Here is a 24,842-nt window from a genome sequence, read left to right as displayed (position 1 = left end):
GCTTGTAAGATGAATACATGATCATTTAGCTTTATCACTTTATAAACATCACCTCTAGTTATTTGCAAGTCTTCATTGTGGGTAAATTGACGTCATTTACTAGATCGGTATGCTGCCGGCTAGCCTTGCCGGCGAATGTTACGTACGACAGGTAGCTATCGATTATTATGATTTAAACAACATAGTATTTTCCGTTCTATATAATTCGTTAATAACGCATACATACAAATTATTTATTATGTACAAAAAGTTCGTTCAATAGAAATTTCTTATAAAAGTAACAAAAAAGCCACAGGAAAGAATAGGCTGACGCACTTGCACTTTGTATAATTCCTAAAAGAAGAAGAGATCGGAGGAAAAACAAGAGAGACACCTCAACGGAAAACTAGCGCACGACGCGCGGTCACACACGTTACGAGCTAGCTCATAGTCCAGGAATCCAGAGGAGAGGAGAGGAGTTCAGTTCACCAGTGCTGCTGGGGAGCGTGCGCGGGCGCGGCGTGCGCCACCTGCGCGTGCGCGGCCAGGTGAGCGGCGCGGGCGGCGGCCACCTCGGGCGTGTCCAGGATGCCGGAGCCGTCGTTGGCTAGCCTGATGTTGGCGGGCTGGTGCTGGGCCTGGCCGGACTGCCATGAGGGAGCGCCGTTCCACTGGGAGGGAGCGTTCCACTGGTTGTGGGCGGGGGCGGCGTTCCATTGGTTGTGAGCGGGGGCAGCGTTCCACTGCTGAGGAGCAGGGGCGGCCTTGGCGGCGCTGAGGGCGGCGAGGTGGGCGGCACGAGCCTGGGCTACTTCAGGGGTTTCGGCAACGGGAGCGGGGGCGGGGCCAGCGGCGTTCCAGGCGGGCGCGGCGGGAGCAGCGTTCCACTGGTTGTGAGCGGGGGCGGCGTTCCACTGGTTGTGAGCCTGAGCACCGTTCCACTGGCCGGCGGGGGCAGCGTTCCACTTGTTCTGTTCAGCGCCCTGCCAGTACTCTTCGTTGTCCCAACGGGGGTCGTATGAGCCATCGTCCTGGGGGTTGGGGTTGTTCTGGCTAGCCTGCGAGAGCGCGGCGAGGTGGGCAGCACGCGCCTGTGCTACCTCGGGGGTGTCGAGGATGTTGCGGCCGTCTTGTGACAGCGCGATGTTGGCGGGAGGGCCAGCCCATCCGGACGCGTGAGCGCCGCACGCCAACGCCAAGCAAGCAACAACAATCTGCGGAAGATGACAACTTATGTAATAGTTTGTAAGGTTCCTCGGTTCGACATGGATACAATTAGTTTAGTTGTGGACAAGCCAGTTTCATTTACAACGGATCGTTATCAGGCATTGTGCGCTAGTCTATCTGATCTGAAGTTATTGCGGCGCGGCGGCACCGAGCCTACTATATCCTTTATTAAGGCGATAATATTCAGAGTTATTGCCGCCGTACACCGAATCTAATTGCAAGCCGCGTTGCTTGTTCCCTGCCCTCTCATTATATCTCGGACAAGTTGATACAATATTTATATAATTCTCGTTGTCGATGATAAGTCGCCCCCGTTCTGGTCAGGTGTCGGTTGGCTATGCAACGTTTACTTGACTTTATGACCGGTACAATCACAAGTACAGCATGCAAAGCATTGACCGACATTTAGAACAGAGATTGTCTCAGGTTTACTGGCATTCGTCTTTGGTCATAATGTCTGCGCTTATGTATGATTTGCGTTGAAGATTAGAAAACGGATACAGATCTGATGCCTTGTTTGGAGTCTTCAAATGAATAGCGTTACTAAATATGTTACGAACTTCGCAAACTGATATGCGGAAACTTAATAGCTAGGAGTATGGAACCTTTGAAGTAAGTTAAAGTTAATGTAGAATTGAATTGAAATAAATATCTAAACAAAATACGAAGTCTATTATCAGTGCAATTCGAATACATGAATGACAAAGTTAGCACAGAAACAAACAATGCTAGAATTTGAATGCAACATCGCGAGTCGTGCTTAGGCTTGGTTCGGTAGGCGGTGCAGGCGAGCACTCAAGTGTCTTGTGATAACTGCCTGTGTCGGCGTCACTCAGCTGTAGGCTTACATGATTGCTGAAACACTCGCTTTCAAAATCAGCTAAGCTTTTGAACTAGTATTGTTGGTGGAACAAAGAAAAGTTAGCTTCAGGATATCTAATAGGGACAAAGATAAATAGCTGAGAACGAAACTGTGGTAGCATTTGCTAGCAAACGAAGAAGAATGGATTCATTTTGAGAAGGTGAATTATTATAACTTTCAAAAGCGATCTTTTGTTTTCCTGTTTATCCTTAACATTTTCTTTAAAAGTAAAATAATAAATGTCATTACATGCTCATTGTATTTAAAGCCCCCACATTACATGCATTTTAAGTTCTCACTTTATCGTCGCGGTCGGCGTGAATAAAGGTCATTTATAAATTATGGCAATGCTCTGGAGCAAGTTTAACGAGAAGTAACAGCATAACTGAAGAATGCCATTACATGCGATCGAGTTCAATTCATTGCCATCGATTATCGAGAACTTAATACCCCTGGGAGCTACCGATATGGTAAGCAAATCCGAACTAGGCGCGTCCTCTAATATAGAAATGCACTCATTACTAGATCATCAATAACATTCCTACGAATGGGCCGGTTTAATACCGCTACCATTTATTTCATTACTTTTATTTTCATTGCTACCAAACGGTTTGGCTTTTATTACCGCATTATGACCAATTAAACGCAACTAAATCTTTTATGTTAATAAATTCAAATACCAATGGTTTATGGGCCATTTATGTTTTAATTTTATAGTGCTATTGGCAACGAATAACAACGATTTGCATCCATTTTACAGTTAGTACTAGATTATTTATACCGTGTTCTTTGTTTGCTATATTATCACTGCAACTCCATTAACTTATAATTTTGTTATTACAGATAACAGTAGACTAGACGTGATGGAAACCATCGATAAGTAATGATTGATGGATTCTTCACGGTGCCATCATGAAAGCTGTCTGCCAATCAATCACTCACTTCCCGTGTTGAACCGCCCTTAGTTCAAACGTTCGTGTTAACTTAGGCGATAAATGTTTTAAGTAACACAGCCTAATTCAAGTTCTGGCCGTTTAGGTCTGTTGAACACTGGCACTAATTCAATTTGCTAAACGTTTGTTAAACCTGTCGGCTAGTACACGGAGCTTATTATTATATTCTGAAAATAATCCTAAGCTGTCTCGGTTTCTAGGTATTAGTTGTGTCAGATTGTAGGTCAAACTTAAATAGGCATAGTAACATAATGACTTAATAAATCAGGTTACTTTTGCAGTTTAAACGTGAATAAACATGGCCGTGACTAAATTGTTTTTCACATAAAGGCTGTATGAAAAAAATGCGTTGTTGGAAATGTAATAAATCACGCGGACGGAACATGATATTAGCACTGCGTCGCTATAAACTGAATATATGGATAATGACTAAGTAGCCTAATTGTTATTTGAAGCGTGTTAAAATTGAAGTGTGTTGACGAGAGGAGCGTGAGTGAGGAATGCTGTGGCGGCCGGGGCGGCTGGATAAGTTCACGTAATTATGTCAGGGCTTGCGGTTCTCGTAGGCCGAACTACACGTGACCGTCTGACCGCCGACGCGGGTCACACTGATGCAATCCGATGCAGAACATGATACCTACGAAGTCGGTGATTTGACAAAGGAATTAAACTGTTATTTGGACAAGATTACGGATTTGAAGAGTAATTTGCTTTTAAAGGACTTCGGAAAATAATATGACCTGTTTATTCCCTTGACCGTTTCAAAAACTTTCTAAATGATGTCAGAGTTTCTAAAATTTTGCAAATCACGACACGGGTCGAATTTCATAACATGACATGTCTGCGATGTACGATGCGCTTTGAGGTAAATTGCACGTAATCACAAAAATCTTTATGCGTTGCAACGTCTGGAGAAAATGCCGCCCTTGAAAACTCACGGATTGTGACGCAATCCATATTTTTATCTGATCAATTCCGTAACGACACACTTTTGTCCCTTTGTGGCTTAGGAAGTTTGGAGTTAAACAAAAAGTGTTTATTGTTCCGTGTCAATGACTTGGTATTGCAATCACGTATACCTAAGTTTATAAATAAACCGGCAAAACGCCATGCAACTGGATTTTATTAATTAATCGACAAGCTGTTGGCATTTCTTGAGACATATTTTTTACTGCACTGACTCCTGAATTGAGTTACGAAACGATTTCAATGAATGGAAAATTATTGAATAATGTGTTTCCCTTTCAATGTCAAATACACGCTTTCTTCGGAAACGAGCAGCAAAAACAAAAGACGATCTGGGATTTACCTAGCAGAGAGAGCATCTAAGACAAATGCCAATGACGCGTGCGACACATTGTCGCCTACGCTTTCGTTTGAACCATTCCAAATAAAAGTGGTCACATTGAGTGAATGGCGTCAAGGTCTGAAGGCCAGCCGAAGGTCGAGGAGCAGGAAGTGCGCCTTCCGGACCTGCCCAGAGCCGTCACATTCAGCAACTGGTTACCCTCGCTTGTCATACAGAATGTTGCATTTTTTACCATTACATGTATATTTGCCCTTTTAAATGTAATGTGACGGTTTAATTTATACAGAACTTGTTCTAGATGTATGTGTTGCTCTGATTAGTGTTTAGTTTAGTAGAGCACGTGTAGGCGATACAAGACAAGCTTGGTTAACGCTGGAATCTTTGAATTGGGAAGAAATGCGCCACAAGACGACTTAAGAGGTCCTTTTACACGAGAACTTGACATTAATATCTATTTAATGCTATTAATCGTAGTTTCAGGAGAATCAAGGGTAACAAAATCATTAATTTCCATTAAATATTCGGATATTTTAGACAAGCTATGATTAATATCGAATTATCAGCGTTGAGTGGTTAATTGGACTCTAAATCATGAGCTAAATAGACATGTGACACCTCTGTAGTAGCAAGTAATTAATGTTTGAACGACGCGTGAACATGTGGAATATAAATGGATAGGCGTTGCAATTCGGATACAACTTAATCACATCAGTAATTGACTAGGATTTTTAAATTTAATTCTAGTTTTTTTCTAGCTGCTTCGACCGTTTTAGATTGATTTATATCTAACTCAATTTTAAAATTGAGAGTTAAACAAAGAATATGATAAAAAAATTTAACCCGATATCGAATAGACAGTGTTTTTTGTTTTGTGTTTAGTAAAAAATCTTGTTTGTGTAATATATTTATTAATGCTATTTTGAAAAGCAAAGCTTTATGAAAAACATGATCGATTGCATATTAAGTTATGCGCGGAAAAGTTGTTCCCTTTTAAGTTAATGGCTGTCAGGCTGATGCAAGATTCACTTGTGATTTCTTTACCTTTGCTTGTATAATATGGAGCGAACATTGTCGGTAGCAAGCAGCTTATAAACTGTTTTCTAACAAAGAAAGTTGAATGAAGAACGGATATTTTTATGGCTTCCCAAAGTCCGGGATCGAGGGTGCGTTCCCTATGCCTACCCACATGACGGTGGGCGTATATAACATAATTAGGATATCGATAACACAGCCGTGGGGCGTTGCGTGGGCTTGCCCTTCTAAATTGGTGCGCGAAGGAATGCCGGCAAAAAGCACCGGTGAGCGGCGAGGCGAGCGACACTCGCAGGCGCGCCTACCGACAATTAAACCACAGCGATCATGCTAAATGACCGTCACGCTTCAATACCCCCTTGTTGTCTTACGAAGAGCTACGATAATGCGATTGTAAGCATACATGCCCTATTGCAAAGAGCCAATTGAGATACAAGACAGGTGGATGATGAATGATGCCTTTGTTTGGAAGTAAAGCTACAATAAAGTTTAACTATAAGTATGCCCAACTAGAACCAAAGGGTACTTGATGAAGTTACAAACAAAAGAAACAAATCGAAGAATTTCCAATCACGATCCATGTTTCCGATGCTATTCCCGATATGATAATACATGACGTCAAGATGAAATCATAACTGATCGATCTACATAATGAAATGTTACGTAAAGTCGGTGGGTGGTCCTAGGGCGAGCCGTGGGATTACAGGCCGGCTACTCTAGCTATTGTGGGAGAGACCGTATCGAAAACCTAAGATTATTAAGCTAGTGCATTTTGAACGGAAAGGTCGATTTATCAAAAGCAGATTGAAATAAATGGATGCAGATAGGGAAATACAATTCAGCATTTGTTAAACTTCAATAAGTTAAACTTATTTTTGACGATGATGAAATTAGCTGACTGCAGAAGTTGAAACACGGAACTGTTGATGATAGATAAAAGTGCGCGTAGGAACACATTCTCTAGGAATGTAGAAAAAGTGTTAATAACGCATAATCAAGGTGAATGAGGTGGAATACTGGGCTGGTTGACATTGTGAACTTAAATGGAGCATGAACAGATGAAACGCGGCCCTCGGAGGCTTTCTTTGTCTAAGAAGCTGTTTTAGTTTACCGTCCTATGTTTATTTAATAAATTATGAAAACAATGTCCAAGGTTTGATTGACAAAGAAGAGAAGAGAATCATCGCTTCGATTGGGGATCCCTTTGTCCAACAAAAATAATTTGGATGGTTAATAATTCGAAAATCAACAAAGAAATGGCGTCCAACCGGAAACATTGGGATTTCCCATGATTAGATAGGAAAAAGCTTTTCTGGGCGAGCTTTCTGTTTTCTTTTCGTGTCGATTTTAAACAAGTTAACGAAGTGTTGCAAAATAAAGCAACACAATAATGTCTAGATATGTCTCAGTACTTTTTTGGTTGTTAAATGTACTCTATGACTTGCAATATTAAAAATGCCTATGCGTAATTGATTTTACAGTATTGAATTCTGAATAGGGTCTGAATTTGTGACTCAAATATTTTTCCGATATTTTTTGTTGCGACAATTTATTTAGTTCGTGATTATTCATGTGTCATTCGGTTAGCCAATCGATTTAAAGGTTTTTATTAAAGTTTATCTAAATGTGATTCAAATTGATTAATTAAATTGGATTTCATCATTCTCAACAAGTCTTGAGTTGAGTCTATGTACATTATAGTCGGATGTATACAATTACCGTCAGTTTTAATTAGTTCAAGTGCTTTCACAGTAAGGATTATCTAGGCTAAGGACTACCAGACATGTATTAAACTAAGAGATCTGTATGTACAATTGGTCAAGTGAGTGACATTGACATGGGCAGGGAGGCGCGCGGGGCTATTTGTGCTCTGATTCACTTTGCGAGCCACGGGCGACGGTACGGAACCTTAACCGCATTGCGTTGCAAAAATATACACTTACCGATACTACGCAAGTTCACAAATTTTACTACGACACGTGATCTTACACGTTTACGTAAACGCACTAAGCTATTTAGGCAACGCACTCGACCGAACATAAACACCCATTAGGGTATTAGGCCAAAATTGTGAAAAAAATCGTGCAACGAATTTTTAGAATTTTAATAAAATGCTAATTAATAAATAACGTTTAGCGAAATATTGTAGTTTACTCAAGATCGCGTGAAGGAAATGCTTTTACGTGTCCAATTAAAATTAAACAATTACTTATTTTTATAGGCATTCACAACGATAAGGAAATGAATGAAATTTTTAAACTTGGCTGGCACTGAAATTAATTGTCGTTTTAAATAAAATAAATCGCTAAAGCCCAAAAAGGAGTTTATGCTGAGAAAAACTGTAATCAGAAAAGACAAAGAGGTGGGAAGAAAATAGGTGGACAAAGGAAGAAAGAATCCTCATGAGAATAAGCAAGCAAGTGATATGTGCATTGTTAGAAACTTTTAAGAGGAGATTTAGTACTTTGATTTAGAATTAAAATTACAGTTAGTAACACGAGGCATGTAAGTAATAGAGCGCGAAATTAAAACTGTGCTATCTGACACTGACCTGTAGTCGTATGCATTTATTTTGAAACAAGCCTACTTGCGCATGCTCATAATTTGTTCACATTGTTATGCGCTCTTTGACTACAATTACTAGATGAATTTAGAAATAAAAAAGATTCAGTGAATTAGTACAATTAAAATTTGTTTGAAGTTAATTTATGTAAATAGTGTTTGTTTTTCCGTTAAAGGCATGTTTTTGTAGTTGTAGTATGCTAATTAGTTGATAACAAGACTATTAGTAAAGTCGGTTTTAGTGGATACCGTAATGTAAGTACTAGTTGTTCGGAATAGAGGTCAGGTATCCTGGCTCGGCCGACAACTCGGACGTTGGGCAAGGCGCTACGTGAAAATAACAAAGTGCGCGACTGGTCCTGATATCAGATGCAACAACAATAAATAAAGTTATCGAAAGCCCACTGGCGCACACTTAATCAATCCAACTGTATTGTATCATTTGCATAAATGATCTATGGAACATAATTGTTCAGATATTGATAAGTCCTTTGATGGATTCATCAAGTACCCCAAACAATGGGATAAATGAACTTGTCGCTGTCACACCATACGACTGGGTTGATTGATTGTCAGTTAATGGAAATGATGCCGACAGAAAAAAGTACTCACCATGGATTTCATTTTGTTTTGTAGTTAGCACAGAAGTGAAAGAGAAAGAGTTAGAAATAGATATTTTTTATCTAGATTAATTTATAGCGCTGATGGAAGACTAGTGTCTTCCAGGAATCGCTATGTTGGAGTGCAACTTGCGTCTGTGCGAAATGAGGGCGGGAGCGTGCTTTTATAGTTCGGCGCGTGCGCAGAGGGGGTGCGCGCACTCCGCGGGCCGAGCCGCGGCGCGCGTGAAAGTATTGGGACATGCCATTGATAATAGGCGAATATCATACACATTTCAATGGCAATCGCCGGTGTATTAGGCTGTTTATGATTTAGTGTGTGATCTTGGACCCTCACGGCTACCTCTACACGTCAGTTAGTGCTTCCCTCAGCAGTGTTCGTTTGTTCATACAATTTTGTTGATGTCGCTTTGTAATTTTTCAAGTGCGTGGTGTCAACTTTTTCGTTTCTTAGGTTATTTGCAGATCTTTGGTGTTTGTTTTCGTTAAGGTGGATCTAGGTGCAATATGGACTTGTATTTTTTATCTACGTTTCAAAGATAGGCAATATTCATTGCGAGGGAGTGATAAAGTCTTGTAAATTCCTCCGTCTCATTTGTCGTGATTAGCAGAACATGTGTTTTTGCATTTTATTAGATCCATTGCTGTTAATGAATACTTCATGTCTTGTATCATTTATGTAGCGATAATGTTAACTTTTCTTATGTGACATTACGGTGAAGTAATCATGCTCTTATCGAGGCGTTGACAGTTTCTTTAGACAATTATAAAATTACAAATTGACTGGATATTTATTGTAATGAGAAAAGTTTATTAGTTCTTGGATGTATTAAACAATAGGTTTATGGTGATGTGGTGATATCATTTGCGATAATTTCTTGTAACACCAATGTTTATGTCGTGACTTCCGGAAAAGGAGAACAAACGGTTTTTCAGATTTTATTTTGTCGCTGAAAGCTTGGAAGCATCTATTGATTAGAGAGGTTTATGGAAAATATTCAAAAGGTAATTGAAAATGATTTTCATTGGTGCTTCAAGGCTTTGATCAGGGTCGTCAGTTGATTGTCATTGAATAATAAGTTTATTTAGATGCAATCGAGTTCAAGGTACACAAGTACATTTTTCGGAATTTCAGTCTCCAATAGACTGGAAATGGAGCAAATGTGGGTTCATGTGTTAGGACTTATCGTAAATACAGAAAGCTAATTCATGATTCCTGTAGTTCACGGTTCCACCTGCGTCCCGGGGGTATTACTTCCCGAACCCCAATATAAAGCCTATCTCCTTTTTTAAGACTCATGACCATCTGTGACCCAAACATGTAAATCTGTTCACTTATTTTGGTTTTCCATTAGATACCGAAGATCAATGTCTTTGTTGTGAAAATGTGTCCTCAAAATACGTCGACATTTTATCGTTAAGTGGAAAGTTTTTGTTACTTCCTTAAGTTTACCATACCTACATATCAAAGGTTTGAAGATTAATAGTCCTTACATTGGTAGGTAATGCATGGCATCCAGAAAACTTAAAGTTTGGCAAAGTTAAATGATCTGTAAGATTGCTTACAAGATCTTATTCGTGTGTATGCATAATAATATGTTTTGTTCTCAAACTTGTCCAGTTATCAAAATCTTCGGCGTCTACGCAGAAAGCGAAACGACCTGTGTAATAACCGAAGTAATTATGCAACAAATGCCTAGGTGTTGCCAGCCTACACGCCTAGATCGACTGCTGATTAGAACACTAGTTTTTTGTACTAATGATTTTTAATCTATACATTATGTCTTGCAAATTACTTTGCGCTATTTGTTTTTGTTATATGTATCTTTGAATTGCAAATAGTTTTGTCTTTGTGTCCTGTGAGCGGTTTGATGTTTCTTTGCTGCCAGTTTGGAGTACTAATGAGGAACATAACATTCAATGGCATGCATATGTATAAGTATCGAGATTTGCTGATGTTCATTTCATGTTACAGAGTACACTGGAATCCAAGGGTGACGCACTGTAATCTTCCACAGATAATTTTTTGTACCAAAATAAAAAGAGCTATTTTTATTTTAAAACGTAAGTATATTTAGCAAACTGGAAGTTAAGTTACTCCACCATTTAAAGCCATAGGTAAAGACATAATCAGTAACTGATGGAATTGCTTAAAGTAATGGTTTTCCACTCAGTAGTAATTCTTTTCAGATTTAAAATAAAACAATAAAATCCCTCGGTTATTAAGACATATTAAGAAAATGAAATAATGCGTGGGTTTATAAAATTAAAGGCTTGTATTGCCAAAATGGTAATCACACTGCAATGGTCGGCAATAATTTTCTGACCAGTATAATGAGTATTTCTTTTTAAGTTTTCAATAAGAGATTTTACTTTAAAATAATATAAAATTATATAGAAACGGTATGAAACAATATTTTGAATATTTAACATACACTAATTATAACGAATTTAGGTAATTATATCGCCAAGTGTCCTAAAATATCGAAACTCGAAAGTCATCGGTCATGGCCAACGATAAGCCTTGGAATAGGTTAAGCAGAACTACCTACATACACATATGTGAAAGTAGGATATCCTGAAAACCACAACCAACCAGCCAGTTTCAATCCTTCATCCATCAATTTAATTAAGTTATGCAGACTTTTTGCTAAAATCTCTTGTGGTCTCTAACCGTCTCTATCACTGTCTTGTCCAGTTATGAACATCATTGAATCTCATCTTCCTCTTTCTTTCTTGAGCTCCATTTCCTGAAATCCGTTTTTAATTCACACTTATCACTGAAGTTTTTTTCTTCGTATAGTATCGTAGTTTGGTCATCTGTTGGCGGAAATAAAAGTGTTGACGGTAAATCTGTATTTATTACCCAAATTGTTAACACGCGATGAGAAAGCATGGCGTATTGTATCTGCGTGATCAATACTATAAGATATATACCTGTATTATTGTTATACAATTATACAGTATTCGGTCTGTTAGTCGGTATCCGTAGTAACTGGCTAACAGCAGCATTTACGTAAGATAATAGCGTTTAGGAATATGGAGCACTGCGGTGACGTTGGAGGTCATCTCGCGAACTCGGCTACTATTTCGTTTGTAATTAACACGTTTTGATGTGCAGTATGCATACCTATTTTGTATTAAAATATAGGATTATGAATGTTGTATATTCATTACTACAGGATGAGGGATGAAATGTCTTCATATGAAAGGTGCATCATCAAAAAGAATAGGTGCCGTTAGTGATAGAAGTTTCATTGAGGGAAAACAAAAATAAGTAACATTCCTCTCTAACAATAAGGTGATTAATTATATGCCCATTTGCAGGCATCAGGTCAGCAAATACATAAACCACGGAAGTAAACCTCGTATCAATACGTCAACAATTACGCATAAACGAAAATAGTTACAACGCACTTTCAATGAAAACATCCGAATAAAAATTAATATTCTCGAAGTTCATAAAACTCATCTCTATTTGTCGTTGGGCTCAAGGCTTGTCAGCGAGTCATCTGTTTATGTGACAGTAATATGGTGAGCGCACGTCGCACGCGCAGGCCCCCGCGGCGCTACGCCACGCTACACTGTTTCTCGTAGCAGATTAACAACAGATATTTTATTCGTTTTGTAAATACATTACCATTAACTTTCAATTTCGGCTGGGAAGATTAATTTGGTGTATTCGATTTATTTTGCCTCGTTATAATTTTATGTTGAGTTTAATAATATTAATATTTTTGTGGATGAATGGTTTTGTTGTTCCATCTATTGACTAGAGTCCTGAGGTTTTCGTCAGCAATCCAAGATTTTTCCTTAGTACAGGTAGATAGTACCTTCGTCTTTACACTTCGTCTTTTTCGTGTAAAGACGAAAGATGTTAGTTATGATCATTTCAGGTTTGAAGATATAGAACTGTGTGAATTTGATTTGTTGTTTGATTTGGTGTTCTTTCCCTATCCAAACTTAGCAGTTAAATATAAGATTAATTATAGTAAATCTAAACAATGCTAGCGAACTGGCTGTCATGTAGGCAACTATATTACACTGTCTAGTGTAGCGAAAAGCACAATTAGTGGAAAATGATGTATGTTTCACCACGAGCAAATAACAGCTGTTTGCGCAGCTCGACTGATGTAACGACGACATGTATTGGGTGATGCTTGTTGCTGGCTCGCCTCGAGGCCGGCGACTTTACCTACGCTTGACGCTGCATGTTGTATTCATTAACTTTTGACGATTAAGTTCACCTGAACTATCACCCACTTATTAATAGAATCACCCAGTTTGAACCGATGAAAATGTATGGCTATTTTTTTATATGTAACTTTAATTCCTGTTTATTTACAAGAGGATTGCTGTATCCATCCATACTAAAGGGAAATAGACTTTTAGGTGTAATAATAAGATGAATTAAGCCACCCTTTTGATGGGTAACCGAATTTGGGGACTGGGTCCCACTTAAGCAGTGACTATGGTATAGACCATAACCTTAAAGGGGCCGACATTAGATTTTTTTATTTTTCCTTTAGCTATGCCAGCTAAAAATTAATCTTAAGAACATAACGTAGCCTGATAATAAGTGAGTGCAATAAATGTAATAAACAAATTATGATTTAGAATGACGAGGGACTGCAGCGATGCATACGCAACTTGCAACAAAGGATTATGATTACAAATAAGACTAAGAATAAACATGAGTTGTTACAATTCACGTCAGGTATGATCGACAGACTGCGATCTGTCATGTAATTAGTTTTCAAACATAATATTGTACCGGCCTTTCTCTCTTCGCAGATACCTATGAAGATTTTAATCTCAACAAGATAGGATCATACTCTTATCTAAATATATAAAACTCAAAGGTGACTGACTGACTGACTGACATAGTGATCTATCAACGCACAGCTGAAACCACTGGACGGATCGGGCTGAAATTTGGCATGCAGGTAGATGTTATGACGTAGGCATCCGCTAAGAAAGGATTTTGATCAATTCTACCCCCAAGGGGATAAAATAGGGGATGAAAGTTTGTATGAAACTTGCCCACGCAGACGAAGTTGCGGGCAACAGCTAGTCAATAAATAAGCCCCATTCAATCTTAGACTCTTTTTACCCGACTGCCAAAGAAGGAGGGTAATGTTTTTCGAGTGTATGTAAGTATGTATGTATGTATGTATGTCTGTTCCTTTGTGACCTCCTGTAGCCTAAACGGCTTGATGGATTTTGATGTATGAGGTATCGTTAGATTTGTCTTGATTACGGGAGTGTCATAGGATACATTTTATCCTAAAAGTCCCACGGGATATTTTTTCTAAATTTCCCTTTAAAAAAATATGTATGCGGTATCATTACATTCATTTCAATCACGGGAGTAATTAATATAGGATACGTTTTTTCTCAAAATTCCCACGGGAACATGTTAATTCTGCGTCAACGCAAAGCAACTCATGCGTTAGCAAGCAAAAAGCGATTCTTTTGGCGATACAATCACGTCGTCTTGATCAAATGCATGAACGTCGTCTTGATCGTCTTGAACGTCGCATTGGCGGTAAATTTATGTTGCGGAGTAACATCACTCGTAATCTAAAGCCAAATGTCGTCGAAATAATTTAAAATGGTACTTACATATACACAGTCTTCTACATCTACAACATTTTCGTTAAATAAAACAGCTAAAAGTTATAAATAAAAGAATTATTATTAAAAAAACAAAATACCCGACTGCACACTAAAAAAAGAGTAAAACAAGCCCCACAATAATAGTGATCAATACAACTTTACTGAATATAATTTATAAATATTGATGGAAAGCATCGCAGGCGGGGACCACCTTGACCGCCACCAACGAAAATTCTGCTAAATGGTGCACAACCGAAATGACTATAAATAAGCCTCTGTTGGTCCCCGCCTGCGATGCTTTCCATCAATATTTATAAATTATATTCAGTAAAGTTGTATTGATCAATATTATTGTGGGGCTTGTTTTACTCTTTTTTTAGTGTGCAGTCGGGTATTTTGTTTTTTTATTGTTTATTTTATTAACACTTATGCATATGTTTGATATCTCATCATTATCAATGAATGGATGCTTGCATAAATAAGTATTATGTCTTATTTTTGGACGCAGGTTATAAAATAACAAGAATTACTATTATAGCTACGTCGCATTATATCGAAGTAATCAATGTAACTTTTATAGATTTAATTATCAGCTAAAAAAAGTTTGGTTCAAATAACAAGATATTTTTTTTTGTCCACAAACAATAGACAATCACTTCTTCCTGACTTTTTTTTGTTCCAATTCTAAAAGATGTTTATCATCATATAGAATTCTGTTTTGGATCGAATTTAATCGAGTTCTTAGAATCGCACTTTCAATGACAGATATCATGATAAAGAAGTAATTAAATATATTAATTTTATCTGCTGAAACAGTAGTTTCCTCATTCTTTGGGACGCCAAAAACATTAAAATCCACTCCGGTTACTAACCCAGGACTTGTAATACGAAACTAAAGAGTACAACGACGAATTAATTTAAGCTTTTAATTAACAGTACATGTCCATCTTACTTCACTCATGTATTTTTCATTCAGCTAAAACACGCAATGTATTCGCACGCATGCATGAAAGTCGCTAAAACTAGTTAGTGCTACCAACCTTTGCATTTTCCAATTGCATAGTTCACGCTTCCGTTTCAAAAGTGACATATTTGTGTTTTTTGTTCTTATTTGTCGCTTTAATTCTGTGGTATTTATTACCGGTTCTTTTAACTGTCATTCATTCAGTTCACTTTAGACTACTGAGCTTAGACTATTGATAATGCCCTCCTAGCCGTTTGTTGGCCACGGCGACTGTTCTTATGTACGGATATCAGAAAGCAAGAAATATCATAGTGCACAGAACTTTGCTTTCATAGAGTAGGCGATAAGGGTTTCATCATACATCGCATGTAACCTTCTGCCAGGAGCCTTATGATGACATAATTATGATAAAACTAGTGTGATGTCATCGGCAAAATAGGTCGATATTTCAGCTATATTTCTCTCTCACTGCAATTTGCATCCTTGTCCGAATATAGTTATATCTATTTTCGGGCTACATCGACCCACAGCCCTGAATCTTTAGTACAGCCAGGAAGTTCAAACATTTCCACGAAATGTGACACCAAACTCATATAGGAACAGCTAAATGTCAGGGATATGTCAAGAACGTAATGTGTATCACTCTCGCGCAGGTTCGTGATCGGTATCTAATTGTTACGGTACGGTAACCTTAAGCGCGGTGCACACGGTATAATTTCATCGTACGTGTTAGAGTTACGATGTTTTATTTAACTGCGTCAAGTGCATGTAGTCGCGGAGATTGAAGAAAAATAGGTTTATGCTTTTTAGTCGGTATAATATAATGGAATCTTTGTGTCAGGATTTTTTAAATTGACTTTATATTTCGCGTCTGGATTAAACTTTATGTTGGTACAAGATTTTCGGATGAATAAAAGTGAAACTCTTACATAATACACGCATTTTATGGGAAACCAATTATGTACGAATTACTATGTGAACTGACGAAGGATGTCCTCAATTGTAGCGAAGTGTGGAGAATTTGACCTGACCTAATATGGAACCTATGGCTATGGCGTTCTACAAAGTCAATTTTTGCAAAATAAATTGTTAACAATAATTATTAATGATGGAATTTTTCCTTTCTAAAATTACTCGGTTTAGTTTTTACGGAGCAGTGAGTGTACAGCTTAACACCGTTTAGCGGTCGGCCAATGCGTCACCATCACTGGGTGTGACAGCTCGCATTATTACTGAAACTTATGCTGAACCAGGAATGTCCTGCGCACACAAATTTATGATTATTACGTTTAAACTAAACACAGAACATTAGTCTTGTCGGAGTTATTGAAACGTTACCAAAACGTTCGTTTATCAATGTAAGAGAGTGTCAGGTCAACGGGTTCACGGTGCGGGTTTGACAGTCAGCTGACGGCTTTTAAAGGTCCTTGTATGTAGAGGCGTGAATATATTACTTTTGAACATGCATCAAGTAAAAAAAAGGTTCTAGAAAATTGCGACAATTTCAATAAAATGAGTCAATTCAATAAGGCATCAAGCCATTGTGTTAATCACTGTAATTCCTCACATCTTCTCACCAGGAAGTTGTCGTCAGTTGTGGATTATACCAATCGAAATTGATGACTAATTTCCGCGTGCACTCATGTTCTTCAGCAAATAAATCTTTCACTCGATTGAGTTGTTTCTGACTTTTAACAAGTGTTTCGTGATTATTCGTGATTCGACAGGGCTCTCATTATGTGCTTACAGGGAGATAAAAGACAGCTGAGAAATGTTGCTAGCCCTGGTGGCAGATATTATTGATATTATTCAGTGTTCGTGACCTGACCGTGAAGACCTCATTCATCAGGATTGTTCCAAGTTGCTCATTAAACAATACTGTGAGGAATGTGGATATTTCACTAAGTATTAATGAGACAAACTTTGTCTGCTGAAGTCCAATAGTTCGTTAGATGCCACGTTAGGTATAAACAACATATTTACTTACAAAATTGTAAACATAATAAATTACACTGTATAATAAAGATAGAAGTGTTGATATCCCAGCTATTAAAGAAATAACTTTGACTTTGTCCTACAAGAAACACGGCTATGAATTTCTTTTATAGTTTTATTGACAGTTACTTCTGTTTATCTGTAGGCAAAGTTATAAAACTTCGCATGCTTTTATATCTCTCTCACGACTACTTGCCCACTTGTCTTTATTCATACTCTGAGATAGCAAATAATACTTAAGTTATGCCTTATCGGGTAAAAGCCAATCTAATAATCTTTCGCCAAGCGCGAGTGTGGCACGTGACCGGTACCAAGGGCGACAGGTCAACTCTCTGTAGGGCTGTCGAATGCTCTATATTTATCAGACCAGTTTCAAGACATGACATTTTTCATTCAAGCTTTCGGAAATTTTTCATATTGATCTTAAGTGGATATAAAAATTTTGAATAATCCTAATATATATAGCTTTACTTAAAAGGTGTAATCTTTCAGGTTGAAAGAAAAACACTAATAAAGTCAGGTATTAGATGATTCTCAATCAAAAGCTATCGACAACCCTACTCTAATTAATCATTAATCTAGACTGACACATGGAAAGTTTTTATCTGCACCAATAGCGATCACCAACATACGCCTAGAGACAAACAAGCAGTCTATGAGTCTCGGCGCTCCGCCCCCGGCGCCCGGCGCTCGCCACCCGGGTGTGCAAGGACGACCGCCACCGTCACCGCACGCAGGGACTCCGTGTTCCACACAGAGTATGTAGTGCATGAAGCATTCAGGCAGTAAGGTCAAACGGTTTTATGTAATTTTCTCTTTAATTAAAAAAAATCAAATTCACATTCAATTTATTTATTTACGTTTGTACAATAATATCTTAATTAAGTCTTACATTATATGTAATTAATCTAGGTAAATAAAAATTAATTATATCTTGGTAAAAAAGTGACATATTCACTCAATATCCTGTGCCTTAGTCGTTAGTTGTAGAAGGTTACTGATCGCAATTAGTTACCTCCTACCTGAAGGCATAATAAGAATTATTTCATACCGTTAGAAGAGTAGATATGCAATTTAAAAATGTATATGACCGCGAAGAGAAGTGTAGAATTGTTTTATAAAAAGTGTTACTGTTAACACTCCATGCTCTCTCTAATCTGTAATTTCACAACAAAACCTATCTGATCGAGAATGGGTGCCTTCTAACATAAATATCATAATTAAGTTCTGCAAAATTGCTGTACGAACGCACTGACATACATATTTCATATCTATCTGTCTATCTTTGACCTCGGCCGCACCAAATTCTTGGATATAATGTAAGTAGAACTTACTTATTTTGTGCAGCCTTTAGAAAATTTGTTTAATGTCACTTGTTTTAAATTATTACTGTCCTGCACTTATAACTTACTCTTTCCACACATCTCTCTATCGCTCTAAACTCTAAGGTTTGCTGTTATAAAACCCAACTCTGGGTTAAGCTCGCCTTTGTACATAACTTATCTGGTATTGTTTGTATTTAAATATTTTTTGTGTACAAAAAAGGATAGTAGATATAAAAAGGATAGTACAAAAAAGGAAGGAATTTGTTATGGCGTAATGATAAATGATCTTGATTCTATTTAATGTGCCCAGTTTAAATAGAATTACGATATTTTGAATTAAGGTATTAGGTAATTATTATTGTAACTTTCTCGCCTACTAGAGTAAAAAGTACCCGTAGTACATGTATACGAGCTTAAAGCGTCGCCAGAGTTCTTTGGTTCAATTCGGGGGAGTTTTACCGCAAAAAAACTTTCTTAGAGTTTTGATTTAAAATACGATTTTATTATAACAAAGCATTTAAACAGTTCTAGATTGTAGATGTGATTTTGAAATTAAATTCGCAGTAAATTGAGCTAGAATGTGTTTCTAGCAATTGATCTTGTTAATTAACACCTACTTAGCAAAAACTCGTGTATATTGTATATTTTTTGTGATGCTTTGTGATTTTTTTAATTGCGCTGCTAATTGAGTTTTACCAACTTTTTTTATAATTTATTATTCAATTTGTTAAAAGTGTTATACCTATTTAATTCATCCATCTTGTTGAACATTAAAATCAAATCGGTGGAATGAAAGGAAGTGAAATAACTAGATATACAGTTGTTGACAGAGAATAACGGGTCTGTTACAACAAACATTAATTAAGATATTTAATATATCTATAGTTAAATGTTCAAGTAGATAGGTACTTAAGTGATGTAAGCTTTGAACTTGCAAACTAAACAAACCTTCGCTCCATACAAACTGCATTCCTTGATCGCTTTTCAGAAGAAGTGCATAAATGTATATTCTATTCATGTAAATGTTGCCTCCAAGATGGAGTGATCGAGGATCTGTTATTGCTGCATCGTGAACTCGTGCTGATGAATAGGCGTACAATGTATAATGAGGTCGAATAGTCTGTGCGTGGCTGAATGCGTGTCTTGTCTGTGCTATGCCTAGACAACGTTCTTAGAAGGTTCTTACTTATTTATGGTACCTTGAAATTTACTAATTAATTAGGTTAGGTAAAATGCAATGGGTGTTGGATTCATTTCATTAATTATATTGGCTTCAGCAAGAACCCAAAATAATCTTAACATCCGTGATTTTTCATGCCCAAGATATATCTACCTAGCAGTTTCCCGAATTAATTTACGGATCCGAACAAGAGAGACTCACTCATTATCTAGATCAGCTTCCGTGAAAGCACACTCATAGACCTCTGGTTCATAACTAACACTAAGAACTATTTCATGTTCAGTCGAAGTTAACATAAATCAATTCGCATTATGCTTAATATCGCTTAGCTTGTAATGTGGGTCTATGTCGATCTGCAATCATCGTGAACTCCCACGCAAACACGTTAGTTCTGCTTCGATAATAACCATCAACTTTACCCGTATTAAAATACTTCGTGTCATACCGCAGAATCCATAGAATCCACATACTACGCTACTATCAGACTGTCTAGGAAACCGAACGCAAAGTCGAAGTCAAACTATTTTATTTTATTTAGGTCTTTATAAGCATTTATGAACGTCAATAATATAAATAAGTTAATTTTAGTCGCCCATTCCAAAAGAATTCCTATGGAGAAGAACGGACTTTAAACTCCATGGTTACTCTTTTAAAAAATAGTAGGTGATATTTATTGATACATACAATTAGAGCACGTGAAGACCATGTTGAATCGCAAAAAAAAAGAGAAAACTGTGACAAAATAAAATGCAATTAATTTCTAACGCGTACACAGATAAAAATAAAAGAAACGAATAATTACATTTCAATAAATAATTTGGTAGACAAGCTGACATTGAGTCAGTCTGTCTGCACTCAAAAGTGCATTCATTTATATCATGAAATGCCTGAAGTGATTGAATAACTTCGTGCGATCAGCGATATAGAAATTGCAATTTAGTTTAATTTTCAGTTGAATGAAACACGTTTCTTGAAAGACTTTCTAAATAAAGTGTTTTTTTGCTGGTATGGAAATATTAAACGGTTCACATATTGCTTAAAAGAAATAGAGACTTTTCAGCTTGAAATATAAGTAAATCGAATCTTACGACAACTGTAGCTCATTCACTAACAAGGATAACATAGACTGGCTCATTTATTGTACTGCTAACGACAGTAAAGAAAACTCAAATTTATACGCAGTCTTTTTCATCTTCTTCGATGATATATTTACGCTTCGGTGTGACAGCAGGCCGCTCCGCCGCCACTTGAACTTGGTCGCCAGCAAAGACTTATGGAATGTCAATTGCCTTCTAAAAGAGTCAAGTGTGAAAGGCACTCCGTTTGCCTACAAATTGCTTTTATTCCAAAAAGACAAAGACTCTGCCCTCTTAAAACAATTAATGGATGCGGCAAAACTGATGTGTGACACATTACACTCGGATTCAGTCAAAAGGCGGTACTTTGCCTTATCGTCGTTAAAAAAAGACGTTAATGAGCATTTGGCGCCCACAAAGATAGACAAATATCTTTTCGGGGAAACCCTAGCGGACACATTGAAGGCTGCCAAAGCTGTGACGAAATCTGGGGCCGATATAAAAGTCACCTATGATAAAAATAGGAACCACAGCCTACCAGCCAACACATACCAACCACAGCCATCAACTTCGCGTGGTTTAAACTGGAAGGCTCCCGCTTCGACTCGCAGGCAGTCGGGGCCGCAGAGGAGCCGCCAGCCTTACCCGTCTGCTGGAACGAGGGCGCCACCGCCGCCGACGAGCCGGCCACCGCCGCCGCCGCACGTCAGCTCGTCGAGGACATCGCGCAATCAGCCGCGGTCGATCCGCCGCCGGTAAATCAGGTACAATATGCTGGTCGTTTATCGTCATTTGTAAGACAATGGTCCCTCCTCACGAAAGACAACACTATTCTATCATGGATTGAAGGTTATAGAATACAATTTTCTAAACCAGTCACACAGGAAAATGTACCTCCTGTCCCTGTTTTAACACTAACTGAGATAAACGATTTTTGCAAAATTATCGACAGTCTTATAGAAATTGGAGCTGTATCCGAATGCACTCCGTGCGCCAACCAATTCATATCCAGTATCTTTCTTGTACCTAAACCGAATGGCAAGAAAAGGTTTATACTGAATCTAAAAAATCTTAATAAATATATACAAACTGATCATTTCAAGCTGGAGGATTTACGCACAGCAGTAAAATTAATCACAAAAAATTGTTTTATGGCAACCTGTGATCTCAAAGATGCATATTTTTTATTAAAAATCCATCCAGATTCCAGAAAATATCTCCGTTTTCAATTTGACAATAAGTTATTTGAATTCAATGTCTTGCCATTTGGTTTAAACACAGCGCCATACGTTTTCACAAAATTAATGAAACCCGTCGTTAGATTACTCAGATTGGCTGGCTATATATCTACTGTATATCTTGATGACCTATTTTTAATGGGATATTCGTATAACGATTGCTTAAACAATATTAATATTTCAACTAAGTTACTAACATCCTTAGGATTCATCATCAACTATGAAAAGAGTTGTCTACAACCTTCTATGAGATGTAAATTTTTGGGTTTTATCCTTGATTCCCAAAATTTTTTAACTATTTTACCCGATCAGAAGAAAGAACGCCTAATTAACGAGATTACCATGTTTATGAAATTAAAGCGTATCAAAATTAAAGATTTTGCTAAATTAGTCGGTTTGTTAATTTCTGTTTGTCCAGCCGTAGAATACGGTTGGCTTTATACCAAAGAATTAGAACGTTGTAAGTATCTTAATTTACGCGGTCACGACGATTACAATCGTTACATGAGTATCCCCGGTCACTTGCACGATGACCTGAGATGGTGGCTACAAGCCTTAGTAAAGCCCGAGAACCGTATCAAAGATGATACTTACTCGCTAGAAATATTCTCTGATGCCTCAACTACGGGGTGGGGAGCAGCGTGTGGCTCAGAGACGGCGTGTGGTCGTTGGTCGTTGTCAGAGCAAAAACAACATATTAATTACTTGGAACTTTTGGCCGCCTTTTTCGCACTTAAAGTTTTCGCTAGTGACTTTCACGATTGCCAAATACTCCTTCGCATTGATAACTCAACTGCTATTAGTTATATTAATCGGATGGGTGGAATTCAATATCCACACCTAACAAAAGTAGCAAAATATATTTGGCAATGGTGCGAGTCTCGAAGAATATTTGTTTATGCGTATTACATTAAATCTGTAGATAACACTATAGCAGATTTGGAATCAAGACGTAACCATCCTGATATAGAATGGTCACTCACGGAGAATATGTTTTCCTATATATGTGAAAAGTTTGGCACTCCATCCATTGATTTATTTGCGAGTCGGCTTAACAAAAAATGCAAAAAGTACATTGCTTGGCATAGAGATCCAGGTGCTTTTGCAATAAACGCCTTCACAGTTAGCTGGTCTAGCATATATTTTTACGCATTTCCGCCTTTTCCAGTTATTCTAAAAACTTTGAAAAAAATCATAAATGACCAAGCAAAAGGCATTGTAATTGTACCCCTCTGGCCTACGCAACCTTGGTTCCCTTTGTTTAAAAACTTATTAATATCGGAATTAATTACCTTTAAATCAGACAGTTACAATATAGTTTTTGACCATTCCAGCACCGGCAACATTCAAACCCATCTTACCCTGGCTGCAGGGATTTTATCAGGGGAGCGTTATCGCGGAGAAGCGTCCCAGAATCATCGGAACATTTAATGCTAGGCTCTTTAGCCGACAGTTCTCTTAAGCAATATGATGTGTGTTACAAACAATGGTTCAACTTCTGTGTTCAGAATTCATTAGATTTTTATGCCACATCGATTACCGACGTATTGAGGTTTTTAACAATGCTTTTTGATGCCGGAACTAAATACAGTAGTTTGAATAGTGTTAGAGCAGCCCTATCTTTAATATTGGGTCCTAGTGTCTCCAAAGATGATAGAATTGTAAGGTTTTTTAAAGGCGTGTTCCGTTTACGTCCGCCCATGCCTAGATACAATGTAACTTGGGATACCTCTTGCGTTCTATCTCATTTAGCTACTTGTTATCCTAATGAAACATTACTGTTAGATCAACTGTCGAAAAAATGTATAACTTTATTAGCTCTTGTTACGGCCCATAGGGTTCAGACCTTTTCAAAAATCAAAGTAAAGAACATTGAAATCAAACCTAACGAAATCATAATTAAAATACCTGACTTAGTTAAAACTTCAAAAAAAGGAACCAATCAACCTCTCTTAGTGTTACCTTACTTTTTACAGAAAAGAGAAATATGTCCTGCACAAACATTAGTTGATTACATTGATAAAACTTCATTGTTACGTAAGGATGAAACTTTATTCATCGGATGTAAAAAGCCGCATAAAGCAGCGACTACACAGACGTTGTGTCGCTGGATAAAGAGTACGCTCCACGCTAGCGGGATAGACGTATCCATATTCTCAGCGCATAGCACGAGACATGCGTCTACATCTAAAGCCCACCAGCTTGGTGTTAATATTGACCTGATCAGAGAAACTGCTGGCTGGTCCAACAATTCAGATACGTTTTTCAAATTTTACCAGAGAAATATAACTAAATATGACCCGTCAGTCTTAGCAAGAGCTATTATCAATAATGCAGATGACTGAACTATGTATAGTTGATTCAAAATATAACTAATTAAGTCTTATCTTAGAATTTATTTAGTACTAAGCCTAGAGACATGTAATGCCTTTTTTGTTGATGTGATTAAACATAATATATTGATTCTGATAATTTTGCGTTGATATTTTTTGAATTATACCTCTCAAAGTCTACAGATGTGAATAAGTAATAAGTTTATTATTTCAGGTTACTAATCTCGAGAACGAAGCACGAGTATAATTGATGATTAAACGAACTTACCTGTACGTGAAGTTCAATCATAATTATACGAAGTGCTTCGTTCGAAGAGATTAGTAGGTCCCTCCCGCCCTTCCCAAATCATTCCAAAAAATATCAACGATGGACGTTGGCTAAAGACACTCCAAACTAAATGACAAGCGGAGTATTAGGTCAAAAACACCTCACAAAAAAAAAAAATCTTTTACCTCTCAACATTCAGTGCATGTGGTGAATCCTGGGTGATACTACAGATGTGAATAAGTAATAAGTTTATTATTTCAGGTTACTAATCTCTTCGAACGAAGCACTTCGTATAATTAT

At 37.6% G+C, this 24,842-nt stretch overlaps 1 protein-coding gene across 1 annotated transcript; it reads right to left on the bottom strand.

Moving 5' to 3' along the window:
• Positions 1 to 322: 322 nt before the first annotated feature.
• On the bottom strand, positions 323 to 8,684 carry LOC110370887 (pupal cuticle protein). The gene is made up of 2 exons (XM_021326883.3): positions 8,537 to 8,684; positions 323 to 1,193 (listed from the first exon to the last, which is right to left on the bottom strand). Exons 1-2 carry the CDS (start codon positions 8,546 to 8,548, stop codon positions 465 to 467), a joined length of 741 nt encoding a protein of 246 aa, XP_021182558.1. The 5' UTR covers positions 8,549 to 8,684; the 3' UTR covers positions 323 to 464.
• Between the last annotated feature and the right edge of the window lie 16,158 nt (positions 8,685 to 24,842).

The sequence above is a fragment of the Helicoverpa armigera genome, chromosome 22, assembly GCF_030705265.1.
Source record: "Helicoverpa armigera isolate CAAS_96S chromosome 22, ASM3070526v1, whole genome shotgun sequence".
In the NCBI taxonomy this organism is placed as follows: Eukaryota; Metazoa; Arthropoda; class Insecta; order Lepidoptera; family Noctuidae; genus Helicoverpa; species Helicoverpa armigera.
Note: the sequence above shows the minus strand (reverse complement) of the source record. Positions and strands in the feature narration are given on the sequence as shown.